The sequence below is a fragment of the Mustelus asterias genome, chromosome 21 (genome assembly GCF_964213995.1).
Source record: "Mustelus asterias chromosome 21, sMusAst1.hap1.1, whole genome shotgun sequence".
Lineage (NCBI taxonomy): Eukaryota > Metazoa > Chordata > Chondrichthyes > Carcharhiniformes > Triakidae > Mustelus > Mustelus asterias.
In genome coordinates, this window is record NC_135821.1 from 55,120,130 (window position 1) to 55,140,853 (window position 20,724).

Genomic DNA, 20,724 nt, shown 5'->3' on the forward strand with positions numbered 1-20,724 from the left:
ATTCTAATAGATATCTGGGCTCTCAAACAAGCAAAAATAAGGTGTCTTGGCTGAGAACCCTGGTAGCTATTAAATCACAAGAACACCTGCTCCCCAGAGGAAACATTAGGGTATCTGAACTTTGTGGTCAATTTCACAATGGTTGTTTACATTGGTTTCAAATGTTTGTGATTTATGAAACTTCAAAGGGTTTGGAAGATTGATATTTTTATTAGCTTGCTATCCAGATTTTTTCATAGGGGAAATGTTTCAATGGATTTCATTTTTTTGAAGTATTTATTTTACACATACTGCTGCACACTATGCTGTATATTTGCCCACTACACTTGGGGGGAATCAATGGGCATGGAGGTACAAGAGCTTAGCATAAATGGTATGAGGGGCCGAAGGGGTAGATGGGGGCATGGGGTGGCAAGCATAGGTCATGGGGAGTGTTTGGAGAGTGAAGGGGATGTCAGGGCTGGAGGACATTTGCATTTTTCATTCACTCAGAGAAAATCCCATGGCACAGAGGTGAGCCTTTTAAACAACCCTGTCTGGTACCTGGCAGCCCCTATGCCTGGCCCGGCTTCAGCTCACACCTGGCCACCAGCAACAAAGACATCTTGGTGGGGATTCACTCCTGAGGCAGGCTGGCCAAGTTGGGAGTTTCCACGACTCTCCCGTCCCGCCCCGAGGATGGAAATTCAGGCTGAGAATGGGTGTTGTGTTGTCCTTGTCTTTGACCTGCATTCCTTTTGAATTTGACTCCCATGAGGATCAGTAGATCGGGAACATTACCTTGTGATGTAATGTGCCTTCACATCTCACATTGTACAAACGCTGACATTTTGTTTCTCAAGTGGAAAGTAACATTACTTCAACAAACTTATACCACACAGTCTATTTTCTTTTTGAGGAAAATAGAAAGAAGATCATTTCTGTTTTAAACATAAAAGCTAAGGGACTATTCCAGTATTAGGACTTGCGTGATGATCAAACCCAATGGTTTACAGTTTTCACAGAATAATGGGTGGATCAACAAAATTCCATCATCAAAGATTCCATAATCACATGCAATAAAAACTGAATTTAACATTTGTAGTCATTTTGAAATACCAACTCAAAATATGGAATATGATACCTAAAAAGTTAGTAAATTCACATTGATATAAAGGGGAGCTACCTCATTCACTCTTAATAGAAACCATAGAATCCCTACAGTGCAGAAGGAGGTCATTTGGCCCATCGGGTCTGCACCAACAACAATCCCACCTCAGCCCTATTCCTGCAATGCCACATATTTACCCTGCTAATCCACCCAACCTACACATCCTGAGACACTAAGGGGCAATTTAGCATAGCCAATGCACTTAACCCACACACCTTTGGACTGAGAGGGGAAACCGGAGCACTAGAAGGAAACCCACGCAGACACGGAGAGAACATGCAAACTCCACACAGACATTGACCCAAGCCGGGAATTGAACCCAGGTCCCTGGAGCTGTGAGGCAGCAGTGCTAACCACTGTGCTGCCCATGTGGCTCAGGTAATAGTGTTTCAGCTTCACTACTGGGACTCGTGATGAGGAACAACCTGTTTTTGGCATTGTGAACAAGGGCAAGACTTCAACCAGTCTGGAATCCTAGCAAAGTCTTTTCCTTTTAAACATAATTTCATGAGTCAAATACAATTTTACCACAACAAAAACAGAAAATGCTGGAAAATCACAGCAGGTCTGACGGCATCTGTGGAGAAAGTTTCGTTGAAGGGTCATCCAGACTCTCAACGTTGGCTCTATTCTCTCACCATAGATGCTGTCAGACCTGCTGAGATTTTCCAGCATTTTCTGTTTTTGGTTCAGATTCCAGCATCCGCAGTATTTTGCCTTTAACAAATTTCTCATATATGTTTATGGTGTTATTGCACTGAGCAAGACAAAATCCTTCCCAGATGTGGTTGAACATTATGATGGAATTGGCCCATTTTAATTCAATGAAAGTTAACGGTTTTTTGAAGTATGTAAGTGTTTCGAACCACCTGTTTAATGTCAGCTGGCTGTGCAATTACAGTAAGCCTGCAAACTCCGAATCTAAAACTGATGCACATACCGGGTCCATCAGCTATGATTCATTCATTTGTTAGGATACTGTGGTGATGAAAATGATCATATAGAACATAGAACATAGAAAGTCACAGCACAAACAGGCCCTTCGGCCCACAAGTTGCGCCGATCACATCCCCACCTCTAGGCCTATCTATAGCCCTCAATCCCATTAAATCCCATGTACTCATCCAGAAGTCTCTTAAAAGACCCCAACGAGTTTGCCTCCACCACCACCGACGTCAGCCGATTCCACTCACCCACCACCCTCTGAGTGAAAAACTTACCCCTGACATCCCCCCTGTACCTACCCCCCAGCACCTTAAACCTGTGTCCTCTCGTAGCAACCATTTCAGCCCTTGGAAATAGCCTCTGAGAGTCCACCCTATCCAGACCCCTCAACATCTTGTAAACCTCTATCAGGTCACCTCTCATCCTTCGTCTCTCCAGGGAGAAGAGACCAAGCTCCCTCAACCTATCCTCATAAGGCATGCCCCCCAATCCAGGCAACATCCTTGTAAATCTCCTCTGCACCCTTTCAATGGCTTCAACATCTTTCCTGTAATGAGGTGACCAGAACTGCGCGCAGTACTCCAAGTGGGGTCTAACCAGGGTCCTATAAAGCTGCAGCATTATCTCCCGACTCCTAAACTCAATCCCTCGATTAATGAAGGCTAGTACGCCATACGCCTTCTTGACCGCATCCTCCACCTGCGAGGCCGATTTAAGAGTCCTATGGACCCGGACCCCAAGGTCCTTCTGATCCTCTACACTGCTAAGAATGGTACCCTTCATTTTATACTGCTGCTCCATCCCATTGGATCTGCCAAAATGGATCACTACACACTTATCCGGGTTGAAGTCCATCTGCCACTTCTCCGCCCAGTCTTGCATTCTATCTATGTCTCGCTGCAACTTCTGACATCCCTCCAAACTATCCACAACACCACCTACCTTGGTGTCGTCAGCAAACTTACCAACCCATCCCTCCACTTCCTCATCCAGGTCATTTATGAAAATGACAAACAGCAAGGGTCCCAGAACAGATCCCTGGGGCACTCCACTGGTCACTGACCTCCATGCAGAGAAAGACCCCTCCACAGCCACTCTCTGCCTTCTGCAGGCAAGCCAGTTCTGGATCCACAAGGCAACAGCCCCTTGGATCCCATGCCCTCTCACTTTCTCAAGAGGTCTTGCATGGGGGACCTTATCGAACGCTTTGCTGAAGTCCATATAGACCACATCCACCGCTCTTCCTTCGTCAATGTGCTTGGTCACATTTTCAAAGAACTCAACCAGATAATGTCTAATTAATGATCCCCGGATTTAAACAAACGTGGGTATTTTAAACTAGGTGGCCAAAAGAGGGACCAGAATCAGAAAATTAATCTGAAGTAAAGCTTCATGCCAAAGCATACTGGAATCGGAAATAAAAACAGGAAATGCTGGAAATATTCAGGTCTGGCCCTTCCCCATCTGTGGAGGGGAAATTGTCCTCTTACCAGAACTGTCCATCAGTTCATCTGCCTCTTGTTTTACCATATGGAAGTAGAGACCACAAGTAGTACAGTAACGTACCTGTTGATGACAGATGCGATGTGGAGATGCCGGCGTTGGACTGGGGTAAGCACAGTAAGAAGTCTCACAACACCAGGTTAAAGTCCAACAGGTTTATTTGGTAGCAAATACCATAAGCTTTCGGAGCACTGCTCCTTCGTCAGATGGAGTGGAAATCTGATGCTGCAGAGCCTGCTGTATATTTCCTGTGGTTTCTACTTTTGTCTCAACCCCAATATATCCTGCAGGAATGTTGAGCATGTTCATATATAAAGTAAAATATTCTATCCATAATTCATTCTACCCCATCTTGCACTGATCTGAATTTACTTTAAAGAGTCTCACAGTCTCCTTGACTGAAAAGTTTGACACGGTCTGGTCTCATTAAAGTATACTCACACTTTTCACAACCTTGGAATATTTTTTGATTTGATTTAATTTATTATTGTCACACATATTGGAATACAGTGAAAAGTATTGTTTCTTGCACACTATCCAGACAAAGCATACTGTTCATAGAGAAGGAAACGAGAGAGTGCAGAATGTCGTGTTATAGTCATAACTAGGGTGTAGAGAAAGATCAACTTAATGCGAGGTAGATCCATTCAAAAGTCCGATGGCAGCAGGGAAGAAGCTGTTTTTGAGTCGGTTGGTACATGACCTCAAACTTTTACATCTTTCTCCCGACAGAAGAAGGTGGAAGAGAATGTGTCCGGGGTGCATGGTGTCCTTGATTATGCTGGCTGCTTTTCCGAGGCAGCAGGATGTATAGACAAAATCAATGGATGGGAGGTTGGTTTGAGTGATGGACTGGGCTACATTCACAACCCTTTGTAGTTTCTTGCGGTCCTGGTTAGAGCAGGAGCCATACCAAGCTGTGATACATCCAGAAAGGACAGCCCAAAGCACTTTGCATGGACCACTTTTAAAATGTCGTTTCTGTTGTAACACCAGCAAATACAACAGCCACATTGTCATTAGTGAAATCATGTCATACGCAATGAGATAACTTTGGCAGCAATGGTTGTGGGATAAATGCTAAGGGGGTATTTCTTTTCAGGTAGTCTAATAGGATTGCTCATGTTCACCCGAGGGCAGAGAGTGCCTTAGTTTAATGTCTCACGCATAAGGCAGTGCTTCCTTAGGACTGAATTGGAGTGTCAGGCTAGATGTGCTCGGGAGAAATTTCAACCCACAACCTTCTGTCTCACAGACAGAGTGCGACCACTGAGCCAAGGCTGACACTTACAAAAGAAGATTTTCTTTCCCTGTTGTGGATGATTTGCCAGCATTTAATGAAGTTTTTAAATATAAGGACACATTTAAAATTCCCAAATGGCACATTTTCAATTAAACTATTCTCTATGTGCCGTTTGGAAATTCATTTTTTCCCCTTTTTAATAGATTTTTTAAAAATCCATCTTCATTAGAAACTCAATGCTGGAAATTGCTTCGAATGATTTGTCATAACGCATTCACTCCTGATTGATTTCCTTCAATGTGAGTAAAGGAATATTGAGTACGCATTCGGTTCAAGATGTAAACCTATCGTTCCCATGGTTTCAATTATTTATTTTCGCATATCATTGGCATTTACGCTGACCAGTTTCAGCTTTCGCTCACAGAGTTGCCGCAGTGTAGAAGGAGGCCATTTGGCCCATCGTGTTTGCGTCGGCGTTCCAAAACGAGCATCGTGACTTGGCGCCATCCCCCTGCCTGTTCCCCGTACCCCCTGCTCATTGTTTCCATTTGCTGACGTCAGTGGTCAGCTTTTACTGGTTATCTAGGTTAGTGTGTAAGCTTTATCGTTTTTCATTCCTCATTGGCGACAGATTCAAGCCATGGCTTTAATGCTGCAATTCTCTAAAGATTTTCAGTCCATGGGATTAGTTTTAAACTGTAAAAAATGTTTTTGCTTTTAGGCCTTTCATTTTGTTGGCCTTGCTAAAATATGTGTTGCTAATTTTAACTTAGCAATAAGCTGCGGGAGAATTTAAATTCTCTGGCATTCAAACTAATTATTTCTTTAAAAATGAGTTTTTAAATGAAGTGTTGACTCTCCCTTTAACTGCTGAACAATAATTTCAGGTGGCTGTTGTGGTCAGTTATTTGGAAAGGCTTGTATAGTATAGTAAAGCTTCTGCCTGGGACATCTGTTGCATTCTACATCACTTCTTAAATTGGTTTATGCCACAGCGTAATTAGTGTTCCATTTGCTTCTACTGAAAATTCTTCTGAGTCATTGTTTAAACAACTGTCAGGGTTGCCTGCTACTGTTCCTTTTATTAAGGAAAAAAACCCCTCTTGACTGAAGCATTTGGGTAGCGGGATAGGGTAGCATCACCTGCTCAATCCAAATGTTTTTTCTTTGCCTCATGTGTCAGCAGCTGGCACTTTGTCATCTGAGTCAGAAGATCATGGTTTCCAGTCCCGCTGCAGGGTCAAAGTTGACACTCCAATGAGGGCGTGCTCTCCTGGTAAACATAATGGCCGGAACTCCACCACCTCCCCTGTCACGGAATCAGCGTGGGCGAGAGTCTGACGATGGAAATCTCCATTGGCCTTGGGCGGGAATTTCCAGTCTCGCCCAAGCGAGGTCATAAAATCCCGCCCCAATGTCTTTTGAATGAGATGTGAAAATGTGGCTCCGTCTGCTCTTTCACGTTGCTGTAAAAGATTCCATGGTGTTATCTCAAGGAGAGCAAGGTAGTTCTTCCTAAAGTCAATAGTTTCCCTCAATCGACAAAGAAAAACAGATTATTATGGGATCAGCAGAAACCGTTATCGCATTTTTGTTTGAGAGTTTGCCTTGTGCGAATTGGTTTCCATGTTTCTGACTTTACAATGGTGACTACACTTCAAAAATACTTAACTGGCTGGAAGGAGCTGTGGGATGTGCAGTGATAAGAACATAAGAAATAGGAGCAGGAGTAGGCCATCTAGCCCCTCGAGCCTGCCCCGCCATTCAATAAGATCATGGCTGATCTGAAGTGGATCAGTTCCACTTACCCACCTGATCTCTATAACCCCTAATTCCCTTACCGATCAGGAATCCATCTATCCGTGATTTAAACATATTCAACGAGGTAGCCTCCACCACTTCAGTGGGCAGAGAATTCCAGAGATTCACCACCCTCTGAGAGAAGAAGTTCCTCCTCAACTCTGTCCTAAACCGACCCCCCTTTATTTTGAGGCTGTGCCCTCTAGTTCTAGTTTCCTTTCTAAGTGGAAAGAATCTCTCCATCTCTACCCTATCATGAAAGATGCTATACAAAGGCCAGAATTCTCCTATCTGGGGAATACGTCCCAGGACAGATATGTGGAGTGCTTCCCACTCTGGATGCTGGCAGGAAAGCATGCCAAAACTTCCAGCCCCAACCTTATTAATTGTGCAACGGGTGTTCTGCACCATATTACGTGGTGGGGTAGGCCTGATGGCACGTAGTCTGCCATCCTATCTGGGTGCCATATTGAAAAGGCGTCACTGACCTTCTATTGAATACAGAAAGTGGACTTCCTGCAAATGAAGATGGATCTACATGACCATTCGGAGGCTGGAAGATGGACCCCTCCAAGGAACTGAATCTGGAAGGTTCACCTGTAGATGCTCCCCTTGCTGTGGTGTTCTGGGGTCTGCGGTCAGCCTCCATCCTGAACTCCGGGGTGCAACTCCATGCATCGTTCAGTGGAGTCCCAACATCTGTCAGCCATGTTTTTCCAAACATGTTTTGTGTGGTATGTTTTCCCACTGGCACCGCAGAGACTCGGGCACGGGTGGTCAGGACTTCATCTCCATCCCATTAGCGAGATGCAAATGAGGTTCACGCCGGCCTCCAGCGGGTTTCCCGATCTGCCACGGTAGGCATCAGCGGAAGTGTGAAAGTAAATTCACACTGGCGTAAAAGCAATTTTTGGACCTCTCGTCTAATTCTACACCCAACCCATCAGCCCCCCACCACGCGTGTGCGCGCGCGTGTGTGCGCGTGTGTGTGTAAGTGTGTAAGGAGAAGATAGAGGTCAACAGGACAATCAAGCAGGGCCAGTTTCAGTTTAAGGAATGGGGCAAAAATCCAAAAGGTGTATCGAGTGAGTCAGGAGGGAGGAACAATAAAAAGCTGCTGAAGGATAAGATAGTGTACAGCCGAAATGAGAATTCTTTACACAAGTGCATGGCGTGTAAGGAACAAACTGAGCCGCAGTCACAAATCCAAGTCGGTAACTATGATGTAGGAGCCATTACTGAGACATGGCTGCAGAATGGTCCGGATTAGGAACTAAACATACCAGGTTATACGGTATACAAGAGGGATAGAGAAAAAGCAGAGGGGGTGGAGTAGCAATTCTGATCAATAACAGAATCACTTCTATGGTGAGGGCGAATGTAATTGGGGGAAAGTATCCAGCAGAGAGCCTGTGGGTGGAACTGAGGAACCAAAAGGAACCATTGAACCCATGGGGGGGAAGGCACTTTTAATAATTCCACCCAAAGTCTTTCAATCTTGGCTGGAAATCTCCCATGTTGCATGCCTCATCCCTACTTTCAGCGCGAATGGAGAATTTGGCACTCTGCCAAATCTCCATTCACTGCAGCGGGACCGGAGAATCCCAGCCACCGGCGAGGGCAGAGAATTCCAGCCCTTGTGTCTTTTAAACCATTGCTAAAATATTATCCAGGATGGGAAGTTTATTCCATGCTTTTCGCACCAATTTAATTTGATAAAACTGTAAATACATGTAATCCTAGCATGCTGCCATCAGCATAAAGAAACTTGCTTTATACCTCTATTACAAAACAGTGACATAAAATTGGGTTAAACCTCACCATTGTGCTACCTGCCTGTGAAACTACCCAAAGTGCTGCAAAACTTCTCTCCTTCCCTAAACAAAAATAAATTGCCAATACTGTTTCTTCACGCTACTTTGTCAATCATACAGGAAAATAGGACTCTTATTCTGAAATGAGATGCTAGTCTAAAAAAATTTAAACATGACTGATTCACCGTTGGAGAAGAGACTTATTTAAATATGGTAATGATACTTTTAAACCGTATGCATTGATGAATTTAAAATAGCGACTTTGTGGTACAGTGCCATTAAGCACTAACAGCATAAAAAGCCCATGGCAGTTTTTTTTAATATATAAAATTACACCCTAGGATTCAAGTGTGTTGCAATGGGACTTCACAAAATGCATATTTAATGCAAAGTGAAATTTTGATATCAGAATGTCAGTAAACAAAGTCCAACTTGATTGAGTATTTGTTGCAATGAATTTTGAAATCTTGGACCATGCAGTGTAACACTGAGGTTTCTGAGCCAGTGAGCAACTTAATGAAGTGTTTATGAAATTCCTTGCAGACTTTAACTCTTAAGATGCATGTTCAGAAGGTAAAAAACAGTTCAGACCAGTATTCTTATTTCCCTGTTTTACTGGTTGTGGTGGACTTCAGTTGTGCCTTTGTCCTACCTGGACCACCGTCGTGTGTTTGTTATGCCTGGACACATCCCCTGCCGGCTCGGCTCCTCCCCTTGTCACCTAGTATAAAGGTGGCTGTCTCCTCCCCCTTGTTCAGTTTGGGTCGGTTACCTGTTGGGATGTGCTCCTGATTCTGTTATGAATAAAAGCCTACAGTTGTATTGGCACACAAGTAGTCTTTTGCCTAATTGATAGCGCATCACTGGTTTTCCATTTTAAGGTATACATGACCAGTTCAGACCAGTATTCTTAACTCCCTGTTTGTGGTGAACCATCGTTGGTTCCCACTAGATAGTACTGAGCCAGGGTCTGGCCAGTACTACAAGTATGTATATATGTTGCTGTTGGGGTTAGGGATGGGTTGTTCTACTTGTTGCTGTTGGGGTTAGGGTTGGGCTGTTACACCTTGTATTATAGTTATTGTGGTACATCCCAGTCGGGCTCCGCCTCCTGGGAGAGGTATAAAGGTCTCTGCTCTGTCTGGGACCCCTCAGTCTGGGATCGTGTATATAATTAGTAGCTGCCTTGTTACAGCAAATAAAAGCCTTTATTTTCTGAGCATCAAGCCTCGTGTGTGATAACGCGCATCAATTTTATTTGCTGTAACAAGGCAGCTACTAATTATATACACGATCCCAGACTGAGGGGTCCCAGACAGAGCAGAGACCTTTATACCTCTCCCAGGAGGCGGAGCCCGACTGGGATGTACCACAATAACTATAATACAAGGTGTAACAGCCCAACCCTAACCCCAACAGCAACAAGTAGAACAACCCATCCCTAACCCCAACAGCAACATATATACATACTTGTAGTACTGGCCAGACCCTGGTTCAGTACTATCTAGTGGGAACCAACGATGGTTCACCACACTGTTTTACTGTGTTTTCCCTTCTGGGGTGTGGTATATGTTATGCTACGGTGTGGGGTGGGAATGAAGGTCAACTCCAGGAGGTGAACTTCAGCTGTAACTGAGTATTCGAATTACAAGAGCCTGCCAGGCATAATTCTTGGAACCAGACGTTCCATTTTTTTATGGGTATGAAGGGATAAAGCCCAGGCTGATCTCCCTGGTAAATCTCCTTAGAATTGTGTAAAATAAATAAGCGGTAAGCAGAGCATTGTGATCAACAGTATGCAAACCAATCGCATGAACCACTGATGCAGTGAAATCTTGCCCTCTAATCACCACTGAACAGGGACCTAAACCAATTTATCCAACTCTTTTCTAATGGCAACTTGATAATCCATGCTTTAATCTGTTGTCAAAATAAAGAGCAAATCCATGGTTTAATCTGGATCATTATTTTTCTTTGTGTGTGTGTGTATGCCATACAGAACCACCTCTCTGCACCCTCTCCTTTCCTTCTCCCCTATATAGAAATCATAGAAACCCTACAGTACAGAAAGAGGCCATTCGGCCCATCGAGTCTGCACCGACCACAATCCCACCCAGGACCTACCCCCATATCCCTACATATTTTACCCACTAATCCCTCTAACCTACACATCTCAGGACAATTTAAGCATGACCAATCAACCTAACCCGCACATCTTTGGAATGTAGGAGGAAACCGGAGCACCCGGAGGAAACCCACACAGACACGAGGAGAATGTGCAAACTCCACACAGACAGTGACCCAAGCCGGGAATCGAACCCATGTCCCTGGAGCTGTGAAGCAACAGTGCTAACCACTGTGCCACCGTGCCGCCCCAATATACTCCATGAACATTACGCTTTGTCTGTATAGCGTGCAGGAAACAATACTTTTCACTGTATACCAATACATGTGACAATAATAAATCAAATCAAAATCAGAAGGGAGATCTGCGTACATGCTGTACAGTTATTTTGATCTGTACATCCTTAAAAAATAGGAAGGAGGAACCAATAATAAAGAAATCTCTCAAATGTCATTTGTACAAACATAGATTAAACCCCAGCAAGATGCATTCCACTGGAGAGACATAGGTCTAACGAATCTGCAGTTTTTAACAAATGAGTTAATATGAAGGAACCAGATATTCGATTCCACAGAATCTCATTATTCATCGTGAGAGAGAAAAATAGCCAACCGTCTCTTCAGCAGATAATGCAAATTGACAGATATTCGAAAGTGCTCAGGCTGTAGTCAAGTCAAAATCAAACTGCCCTGTTAGTCCCAGACTGGGACTTCATCTCCAAGCCTTGTGAAAAGAAAAAGGAGGCAGATATCTTTTACACCGAGTTGGTGTGCACTTTATGCTGCCTTGGGATTTCCAGGGGTTACTTGGAAAGTGGGCTGATTCTGGTGCCAGGCAGAGGATGAGAGCAGCCATGGGACCGAGTCAAGACTGTGAATTTCAGCTCTCGTACTCATCTCTTTGAGAGCCTGGACGCTTCAACATTGTTGCGTCCAAGGGTTTCAAGGACTAAGGCAAGGGAAGCCTAAGTGGAACTGTCTTTTGCAGGCTCTACTACACACTTTGGACCTGAAAGCCTTCTGGATGCTGTTGTCCAAACATTTTCTATTTCCCAACCCAAGTGCAAGCACACTGTGCAGATGGCCTGATTGCCAAGCTTGGCACTCTGAGGTCTGAATAGACTCAGTACGCCTTGACTAGACTCTTCCATCCACTACCTGCCAAGGGGGGGAATATCGGCACTAATAGGGTTTAGCTTCTTTTTGATCTGTTTGCAATACCTAATCAGCATTTGTGGGTAGACTCGGGTATTTTCTTTTTCAACAAAACAAGATTCTTTCTGAAAAAATGTTGACAACCAAAGCCCAAAGTCCTTTATTGCAAGGGAGATGGAGTATAAAAGTAGGAAAGTCTTTTTACAACTATACAGGTCATTGTTGAGACTACTATGTAGCATGTGCAGTTTTGGACACATTACTTAAGGAAGGATGTACATGCTTGGAGGCAGTTCAGAAAAGGGGTGAAGGGGTTTGCCTTATGAGGAAAGGTTGAATGAGTTCGACCTGTATTCATTGGAGTTCGAGGGATGAAGGCTGATCCTATTTAAACATAAAGGATTATGAGGGAGGGGCTGGATCCTCCCACCCCCCCGGCCTGTTAAATGAGTTGGGTCATTGAATGTATTCAAGGCTGAGTTAAGCATGTTTCTGATTGACAAGGGGAGTTCAGGGTTATGGGGGACAGGCTTGAAAGTGGAGTTAAGGTTACATCAGATTAGTCATGATCTTCTTGACTAGTGGAACAGGCTCAAGGGCTGGATGGCCTCAGTCTGCTCCACTTTCTTATGTTCTTCCTCCATCTGATCACCTGGCCCAAAACTAAAAGTAAGAACTGTGTAGATGATTTTATTCATGGGTAGACATCTAAACAAGGGGGAATAATTTGTTGTTCCAGGGCATTGGACAGCACTTGCTGTTAGTTAAATTTGCTCTTGAATATTTAAGTTCTTTCTAATTTTGCGTCGCAAGTCATTGAAAGTCCAAACTGTTAACTTAATGAGGAAAACCAGGAATCTGGGCCCTGATTGATTCGGGTAAGCAGCTGTGTACCTCCTTAACCAATCAGATTGGAGAATTGAGAAATAAACAACCAAGAATAAATTCGCCAATTCTAATTTACAATTCCACATCAGATCAGATACAAGAGAAGAAATAGAGAGGGGGCAAAATATTTGATTAAAAGAGAGAGGGATAAAAGACAAAAAGGAAAAGTTTTTTTTTAAATTACAGATATTTGACACAGGTCTCCAGCAACAATTAAAACCTGAAGGAAAGACTGTACTCGTCTAATAGTTAATTTTCACTGCCAGAGAGTCCAATTTGGCACTGATGGATGCTTCACTTCATTAGAAGAGTACTTAGATTTGGAGTGATATGTCTTCATGTTTCTGTATTGCATGTAGCTTGTATCTCCCACACAAATGCAAGAACATTATGCTGTTAAATGTATTCAGTAATGAGCCAGATTTAATTTTCATGAAGCTGACTCGGATGCCCTTACCCCTCACCTGAAGTGGATGTACCATTTGTGCATAAGTAACAGGAAGCGCCATTAGTCCCAACCATTATTTTGACAGTAATGACCCAACTCATTTAGAGGGGGGGGAGGGAGGGAGGGAGGGGGGTGGGATCCAGCCCTCTCTCAATCCTTTGTTTAAATATGATCAGCCCTCATCCCTCAAACTCCAATGAATATAGGCCAAACTCATTCAACCTTAAGTAACATGTCCAAAACTGCACACGGTACATCTCAACAGCGACCTGTACAGTTGTAACAAGACTTCTTTAACTTCTTGTCCTGTTGGCTAAAGAACAGCATCTGGAAAATCAATGGAAAGCATCCAATTGCATTTCCTTATGCAAAACTAAGCCTGAAACACCCACAAAATTCCTTGCAGATAACCAAAAGAGGTGCTCAATGTCCCACTCTTTGTATTATAGTATGTACTTAAACTTGTAGATGTGTACAGTGTTTACAGGTTTCACAGGATTAGTGGTTCAGCCATGAGTAATTCCAGCTTAAACATTCCACTCCTTGTTGGCTAAGTAAGCAGCAGCTTGCAATACAATGTCAGTTATACAGGTACTTGAGTGGGAATGTCTACTACACATCAACAGACCAAAGCACCTCTCTGGCATTGAGCTGACTAAATTGGTTTCCTTTTTCCCTATCTAGGTGTGATCACCTGAGCGAGGATGGGTAAGCAGAATAGTAAACTGCGACCCGAAGTCCTTCAGGACCTCCGAGAGAACACAGAATTCACCGACCACGAGCTCCAGGAATGGTACAAAGGCTTCCTGAAAGACTGCCCGAGTGGAAATCTAACTGTTGATGAATTTAAGAAAATATATGCAAATTTCTTCCCCTACGGCGACGCCTCCAAGTTTGCAGAGCACGTGTTCCGCACCTTTGACACCAATGCTGATGGAACCATTGATTTTCGAGAATTTATTATTGCGCTGAGTGTCACATCCCGTGGCAAGCTGGAGCAGAAGTTGAAGTGGGCATTCAGCATGTATGACCTGGATGGAAACGGGTACATCAGTCGAGATGAAATGCTAGAAATTGTACAGGTAGGAGTGTTACTGATACAATACTGTCGAGGTTAATTCAGAGATACAAGTGTTTGAAAATGTCACAAGTAATCAATTGGAAAATGGAGGTCTTTTCAATCTGTTGGAAAGGTTTGATGTAAGCCCCTTGCTTGAAGCTGTGATAATGTTCCATTATTCTGTAACGAAGAAGGATTGTCAGTCTCTTCACTAATTGTCCATAGATCTTAAAAAGTTAAAGTGAAGTTTATGTATTTGTCACAAGTAAGGCTTACATTAACACTGCAATGAAGTTACTGTGAAATCCCGGTAGTCGCCACACTCTCGCACCTGTTCGGGTCAATGCACCCAACCAGCACGTCTTTCAGACTGTGGGAGCAAACCGGAACACCCGGAGGAAACCCACACAGACACCGGGAGAACGTGCAGACTCTGCACAGTGATCCGAGCCGGGAATCAAACCCAGGTCCCTGGTGTTGAGGTAGCAGTGCTAACCACTGTGCCACCGTGCCACTGAGGCCGTTATTCCAGTAAATTTGTATAAGAGAATTTTTTTTTCTTTCCCCCAAAATCTCAAGCGTCAGAAGATTTTTTAAAAATATTTACATTTGAACTGAATCCTGTTTTGGTGGGTAGCAATATTCTAATGTCACTCCTTCACTTTTCCAACCAAGGTTTGGGAGCAGACTTTGTAAGTGCACTGTTTCCATTCACATTTCATAATTACTGCGCCTTGTCACAACTGAGTCATGAGGTGCTCAGTGAACTGGTTATGCAACTGCCCCTTTGATATTATGTTAACATGAGTACCAGTGGATCCACACAACCCAATGCACATTTAAATTTTTTAAAAATGGGTTGATTGTGTCCTCATCGACGCAAAGGAGGCCATTAGCATTGTTCAGCATCAAGCACAAACAACTTGGGTTGACGGTACAAGAGGTGCTAGACAAGCCTCCATTTTAGGGTAGTCAACCCTTCAGGATTGGCCTGGAGTCTTCCAGGAACTGAAGATCAATCTCCAGGACACTGTTATGTGCAACCATGGAATACAATCAGCAAATAGATTTTTTTCCCCTTCATTTTCTTGGAATATTTCCCCTCACCAGATCTAAATATACTAAATATATAGAAAATGGCGGTTTGTGGGGGGGGGCGAGGCTGTTTGGTTGAGAGTCAAGCGTTATCCAATTGGGCAATGAATCTGCTTGCTTTCCAGTAGGAAGGCAGTCACAAGGATGGATGTGTTGGCCGACTAATGGCTGGAGTGTGGGGGCAAGTTGTGTAGTGAAACCTTCAGCAGCACACTTCAGTTTTTAAGTTTTATTTATTATTAGTCACAAGTAGGCTTACATTAACACTGCAATGAAGTTACTGTGAAAATCTCCCGGTCGCCACACTCAGGCGCCTGTTCGGGTACACTGAGGGAGAATTTAGCATGGCCAATGCACCTTTTGGACTGTGGGAGGAAACCGGTGCGCCCGGAGGAAACCCACACAGACACGGAGAGAACGTGCAGACTCCGCACAGACAGTCACCCAAGCCGGGAATCGAACCCGGGTCCCTGGCGCAGTGAGGCAGCAGTGCTAACCCACTGTGCTGCCCACTTGATCGCAGTTGGCAGCCTGACTCCTTTGCGCTCTCGCTCAGCAATGTATTTTAGCCTCAGCTGCTGATGTTCACTTCCACATCATCAGTGTGAATTCCATTCCTTTGAATGCGATTGCTGAATGAGGGACAGTTTGTCAATGCCCCACCTGGAATGACGGGGGAAGCTGTCCAAATATTGATGGTTTTTCAGTGGTTTTATTGTCACTGGATTGTTCTATGGTGTCATAAGGACATGTATTCTGACAGAACAATTACTAGCAAATCTGTTGCTTCAGGTGAATGGCACTTCCAAAGTTTGGAAACAACTAATTGTGTCACGTGCTATACCTGAGCACACAGTAAACAAGAATATTACATGACTCGTCAAAGGTGTGATGATAAATATCTTCACTTGACTGCATGAATTATGGGTTTACAGGTTAACAACAACAGCTCCCATTTATATAGCAACCTTCATGTCAGAAAACATCCCCCGGCACTTCACAGGAACAATACATAAGGCAGAAATTTGCCACAGAGCCACAAAAGGTTGATATTGGGACAGATGACCAAATGTTCAGTCAAAGGAGTTGAGTTTCAAGTAGCGTTTTAAATGAGGAAAGAGGCAGAGAGATGTAGGGATGGTGTTTCAGAGTTCACAGGCTTTGCAACTGATGACGTGGCCCTGAATGGTGGAGCAGTGCAAAATTAGACATACTGGAGTCCAGAATTAGAGGAGTGCAGATATCTTTCTGATTGTTGGCTTGTTGGAGGCAATCACAGCGATGGGAAGGGACAAGGCCAGGGAGGGAATGGAAAATGAGAGTTTTATACTTGAGGTTTTGCCTCAATTGGGAGCCAATTTAGGTCAATGAGCACAGAATGGTGATGTGGAATGGGACTGGGCATCCATTACAGGACACAGGCAGCAGAGCTTTGAATCAGCTCAAGTTCACAGAGGGTAAAATGTGGGACGGCAGCCAGGAATTCTTTGGAATGGTCAAGTCGAGCAGGAACAAAGACCAGGATGAGGGTTTGAGCAGCAGGTGAGCTGAAGCAGGAGTGGAGTCGGGAGATCTAACAGAGGTGGAAAAGGCAGTCTCAGGATTTATGGCTGAAAGCTGATCTTGGGTTAATGACACCAAGTTTGTGAATCGTCTAATTCAGTCTCAGGCAGTTGCCAGGGAGAGAGATGGAAATTGAAGGCTGGTGGTGCTGCATGGTGACCAAAGTAAATGGTTTTGTTCTTCCTAATGTTTAATCGAAGGAATGATGTGGAGATGCCGGCGTTTGACTGGGGTAGGCACAGTAAGAAGTTTCACAACACCAGGTTAAAGTCCAACAGGTTTATTTGGTATCACGAGCTTTAAGAGCATTGCCCCTTCATCAGGTAAGTCTCACCTGATGAAGGAGCAGCGCTCCGAAAGTTCATGATACCAAATAAACCTGTTGGACTTTAACCTAGTGTTGTGAGACTTCTTACTGTAATTGAAGGAAGTTAGATTGAAGTTGAATTAATTAATTGAAGCTCAGAGTGCTGCAATGGGAGGGTTGTCCTTTGAGGAAAGTTTGGACGTGCTAAACTTGTATCCGCTGGAGTTTAGAGGAGTAAAAGGTGACTTAACTGATTCGCAAGATCTTAAAGGGTTTTGACAGGATGTGGAAAGGATGTTTCCTATTGTGGGAGAATCTAGTTGGTTGCTGTTTTTTAAAAAAAAATAAGGGGATCGCCCATTCAATTCAGAGATGAGGAGAATATTTATTCCTTCAGAGGGTCATGAATCTTTGGAATTTTCTTCCTCAAAAGACAGTGGAAGCAGAGTCTTTGAATATTTTTAAGGCAGATCAAGGTAGATTGTTGATAAGAAGGGGGTGGTAGGAATGTGGAGTTGAGGTTACAAAGGTGGAGCAGGCTCGAGGGGCCGAGTGGTCTACTCCTTCCCCTAATTCTATATGCGTTCTGTATCCTCATCCAGCGTTTAAGCCAGACAAGCAGTCTGACAATTTAGACAGAGTGAAGGAGCCAAAACAAAGTAAAGTTTAAAAAGTTTATTTATTAGTCACAAGTAGGTTTATATTAATGCTGCAATGAAGTTATTGTGAAAATCCCTGAGTCGCCTGTTCGGGTACACTGAGGGAGAATTTAGCATGGCCAATGCACCTAACCAGCACGTCTTTTCATAGAATCCATAGAATCCAACAGTGCAGAAGGAGGCCATTCGGCCCATCAAGTCTGCACCGACCACAATCCCACCTGGGCCCTATTCCCATAAACCCATGCATTTACTCTAGCTAGTCCCCCTGATACTAAGGGGCAATTTAGCATAGCCAATCCACCTAACCCGCACCTCACATCTTTGGACTGTGGGAAGAAACCAGAGCACCCGGAGGAAACCCACACAGACATGTGGAGGATGTGCAGACTCAGCACAGACAGTGACCCAAGCTGGGAATCAAACCCAGCTCCCAGGAGCTGAGAGACAGCAGTGCTAATCACTGTGCCATCTTGTGTTAAGGAACCAAATAGATACCTGTTTGGGAACAATATTAAACAATTAATCCTATTCTACCTTAAGTGCTGTTAAGATACAATGTTATTTCATGTCAAGCCTGTGTTTTAGGGTGATATTGCCAAGGAACAATATATAGATGTGAAAGAAGAGGGGGGGCGAAGGATAGATTCGTGGGAGACATGAGGAGTAAAATGGGAGAGGGAAGAGACGAGTGATTTTCCAGCTACTATTAGATGGGTAAGAATGGAACCAGAAGACTGCAGTCATAGAAAGAAATCATAGAAACCTACAGTGCAGAAGGAGGCCATTCGGCCCATCGAGTCTGCACCGACCACATTCCCACCCAGGCCCTACCCCCACATATTTACCCGCTAATCCCGCCAACCTACGCATCTCAGGACTCTAAGGGGCAATTTTTAACCTGGCCAATCAACCTAACCCGCACATCTTTGGTCTGTGGGAGGAAATCGGAGCACCCGGAGGAAACCCACGCAGACACGAGGAGAATGTGCAAACTCCACACAGACAGTGACCCGAGCCGGGAATCGAACCCGGGACCCTGGAGCTGTGAAGCAGCAGTGCTAACCACTGTGCTACCGTGCCGCCCCTAGGGTGTGGTAGTGGAGAGGTGTTGGAGAAGGATGCATAGTCAGTTGCATCAAGGGTTGCAGACAGCTCGAGAAGGACAAGGAAGGAAAGGTTATCACAGTCATACAGGGTGTAATTTGTGACTTTGCTAAGAGCTGTTTCAATACTGTGGCAAAGGCAGAAACCTGACTGGAGAGATTCAAAATGGCATTCCAGGAAAGCTAGGAAAGGATCTGGGAGATGGCAATATATTCCAGAACATTGAAGAGGAAAGGGAGCTTGAAGATCGAGCCAAGAGTTGCTCTTTGTTTGAGGAGAATAGTGATAGCAGATTTGAAAGAGGGTGGACAGTAACTGAAGAGAATGACCCATTAGTATCAGTGAAGCTCCAAAGTTGGATGGTCAATAGTTTAGCGGAAATGAGGTTGAGGGAACAGGAAGTGAGTCTCATGAGCAAGATAAACTTGGAGAAGGATTGAGGGCAGACAGGAGAGAATCTAATGTCGGGGCGGGGGAGCCTTGAAATTTGGCCTGGTGCACTAGCAGAAGAGGAAGGGAGGTAAATGTGTATCAGGGGGCAAACTCTCTGCTGGTTGAAGTCACACCTGGTACACAGGAAGATGGTTGTGATTGTGGAGGGTCAGTCATCTCAGCTCCACGACATCTCTGCAGGAGTCCCCCAGGGTAGTGTCCCAGGCCCAATCATCTTCAGCTGCTTCATCAATGACCTTCTCTCCATCATAAGGTCAGAAGTGGGGATGTTCATGGATGAGTGCACAATGTTCAGCACCATTTGCAGCGACTCAGATACTGAGGCAGTCCATGTTCAAATGCAACAAGATCTGGACAATATTAAGCCTTGGGCTGACAAGTGACACGTAACATTCGTGTCACACAAATGCCAGGCAATGACCATGACCAAAAAGAGACACTCTAACCACCACCCCTTGGCATTCAATGGTGTAACCATCACTGAATCCCCCACTGTCAACATCCTTGGGGTTACCATTGACCAGAAACTCAACTGGACTCACCACATAAACACAATGGCTACAAGAGCAGGTCAGAGGCTAAGAATACTGCGGGGAGTAACTCGCCTCCTGACTCCCCAAAGCCTATCCTCAATTTAGGCACATTTTCATTTGCTTTATCTTCATGCAGTAATATTTGGCACACTGTCCCAATCATGGAGAATCATTGCCACCTTTAAAACCTTCAAGTTACTGGTACCTACACTGCCGTCATGGATCCTTGGGAAATATGGATGCCGAAATCAGTCTTCCACTCTTGCCTCTGTCCTCTAAATTCCAAGGGCATGATCCTTACCCTGTCTTTAGGGTCTTCCCTTCCTTTCCCGCAGATATACCATAGCAACAGGCCTTAACAAGGACATGAAAATGGTGCTGGTGTAGATGCTATTGAGTACTAAGCTTCCATGCAGTCGCAGCTATATAATGTTGTGGTCTCTTGGTACAGCCAAACCTCTTGCCAGCCCCATAATAACACTGCACCACATGAGAGGCAACATCAGGCCGGGAAGCAGCAAGCTGGCATGAAGGACAGTCCACCTTCAATCCCAGGAACGTCTCATGGAGCAATGGCGGCCAACCATCTCCCAATGTCCTGGTCCTTCACGTAGCACTAATTAGAAGCAGATTGGGGAGGCCATATTGGGACGACATGGTGGCACAGTGGTTAGCACTGCTGCTTCACAGCACCAGGGACCCGGGTTTGATTCAGGCCTTGGGTGTCTGTATGGAGTTTGTACATTCTCCCCGTGTTTGCATGGTTTTCCTCTGGGTGCTCTGGTTTCCTCCCACACTCCAAAGACATGCGGGTTAGGTTGATTGGCCATGCTAAATCGCCCCTTAGTGTCAGAGGGTTACAGGAATAGGGCCTGGG

The 20,724-nt window shown here is 44.5% G+C and overlaps 1 protein-coding gene across 2 annotated transcripts in view; it reads left to right on the forward strand.

Moving 5' to 3' along the window:
• Positions 1–20,724, forward strand: part of LOC144509284 (hippocalcin-like protein 1) — a 144,950-nt gene that overhangs the window by 83,779 nt on the left and 40,447 nt on the right. For both annotated transcript variants that reach the window (XM_078237906.1, XM_078237907.1), the window contains one exon: positions 13,755–14,152. In XM_078237906.1, coding sequence (XP_078094032.1) covers positions 13,775–14,152 — 378 coding nt within the window. In that variant the 5' untranslated portion in view covers positions 13,755–13,774. The remainder of the gene's footprint in view (positions 1–13,754; positions 14,153–20,724) is intronic.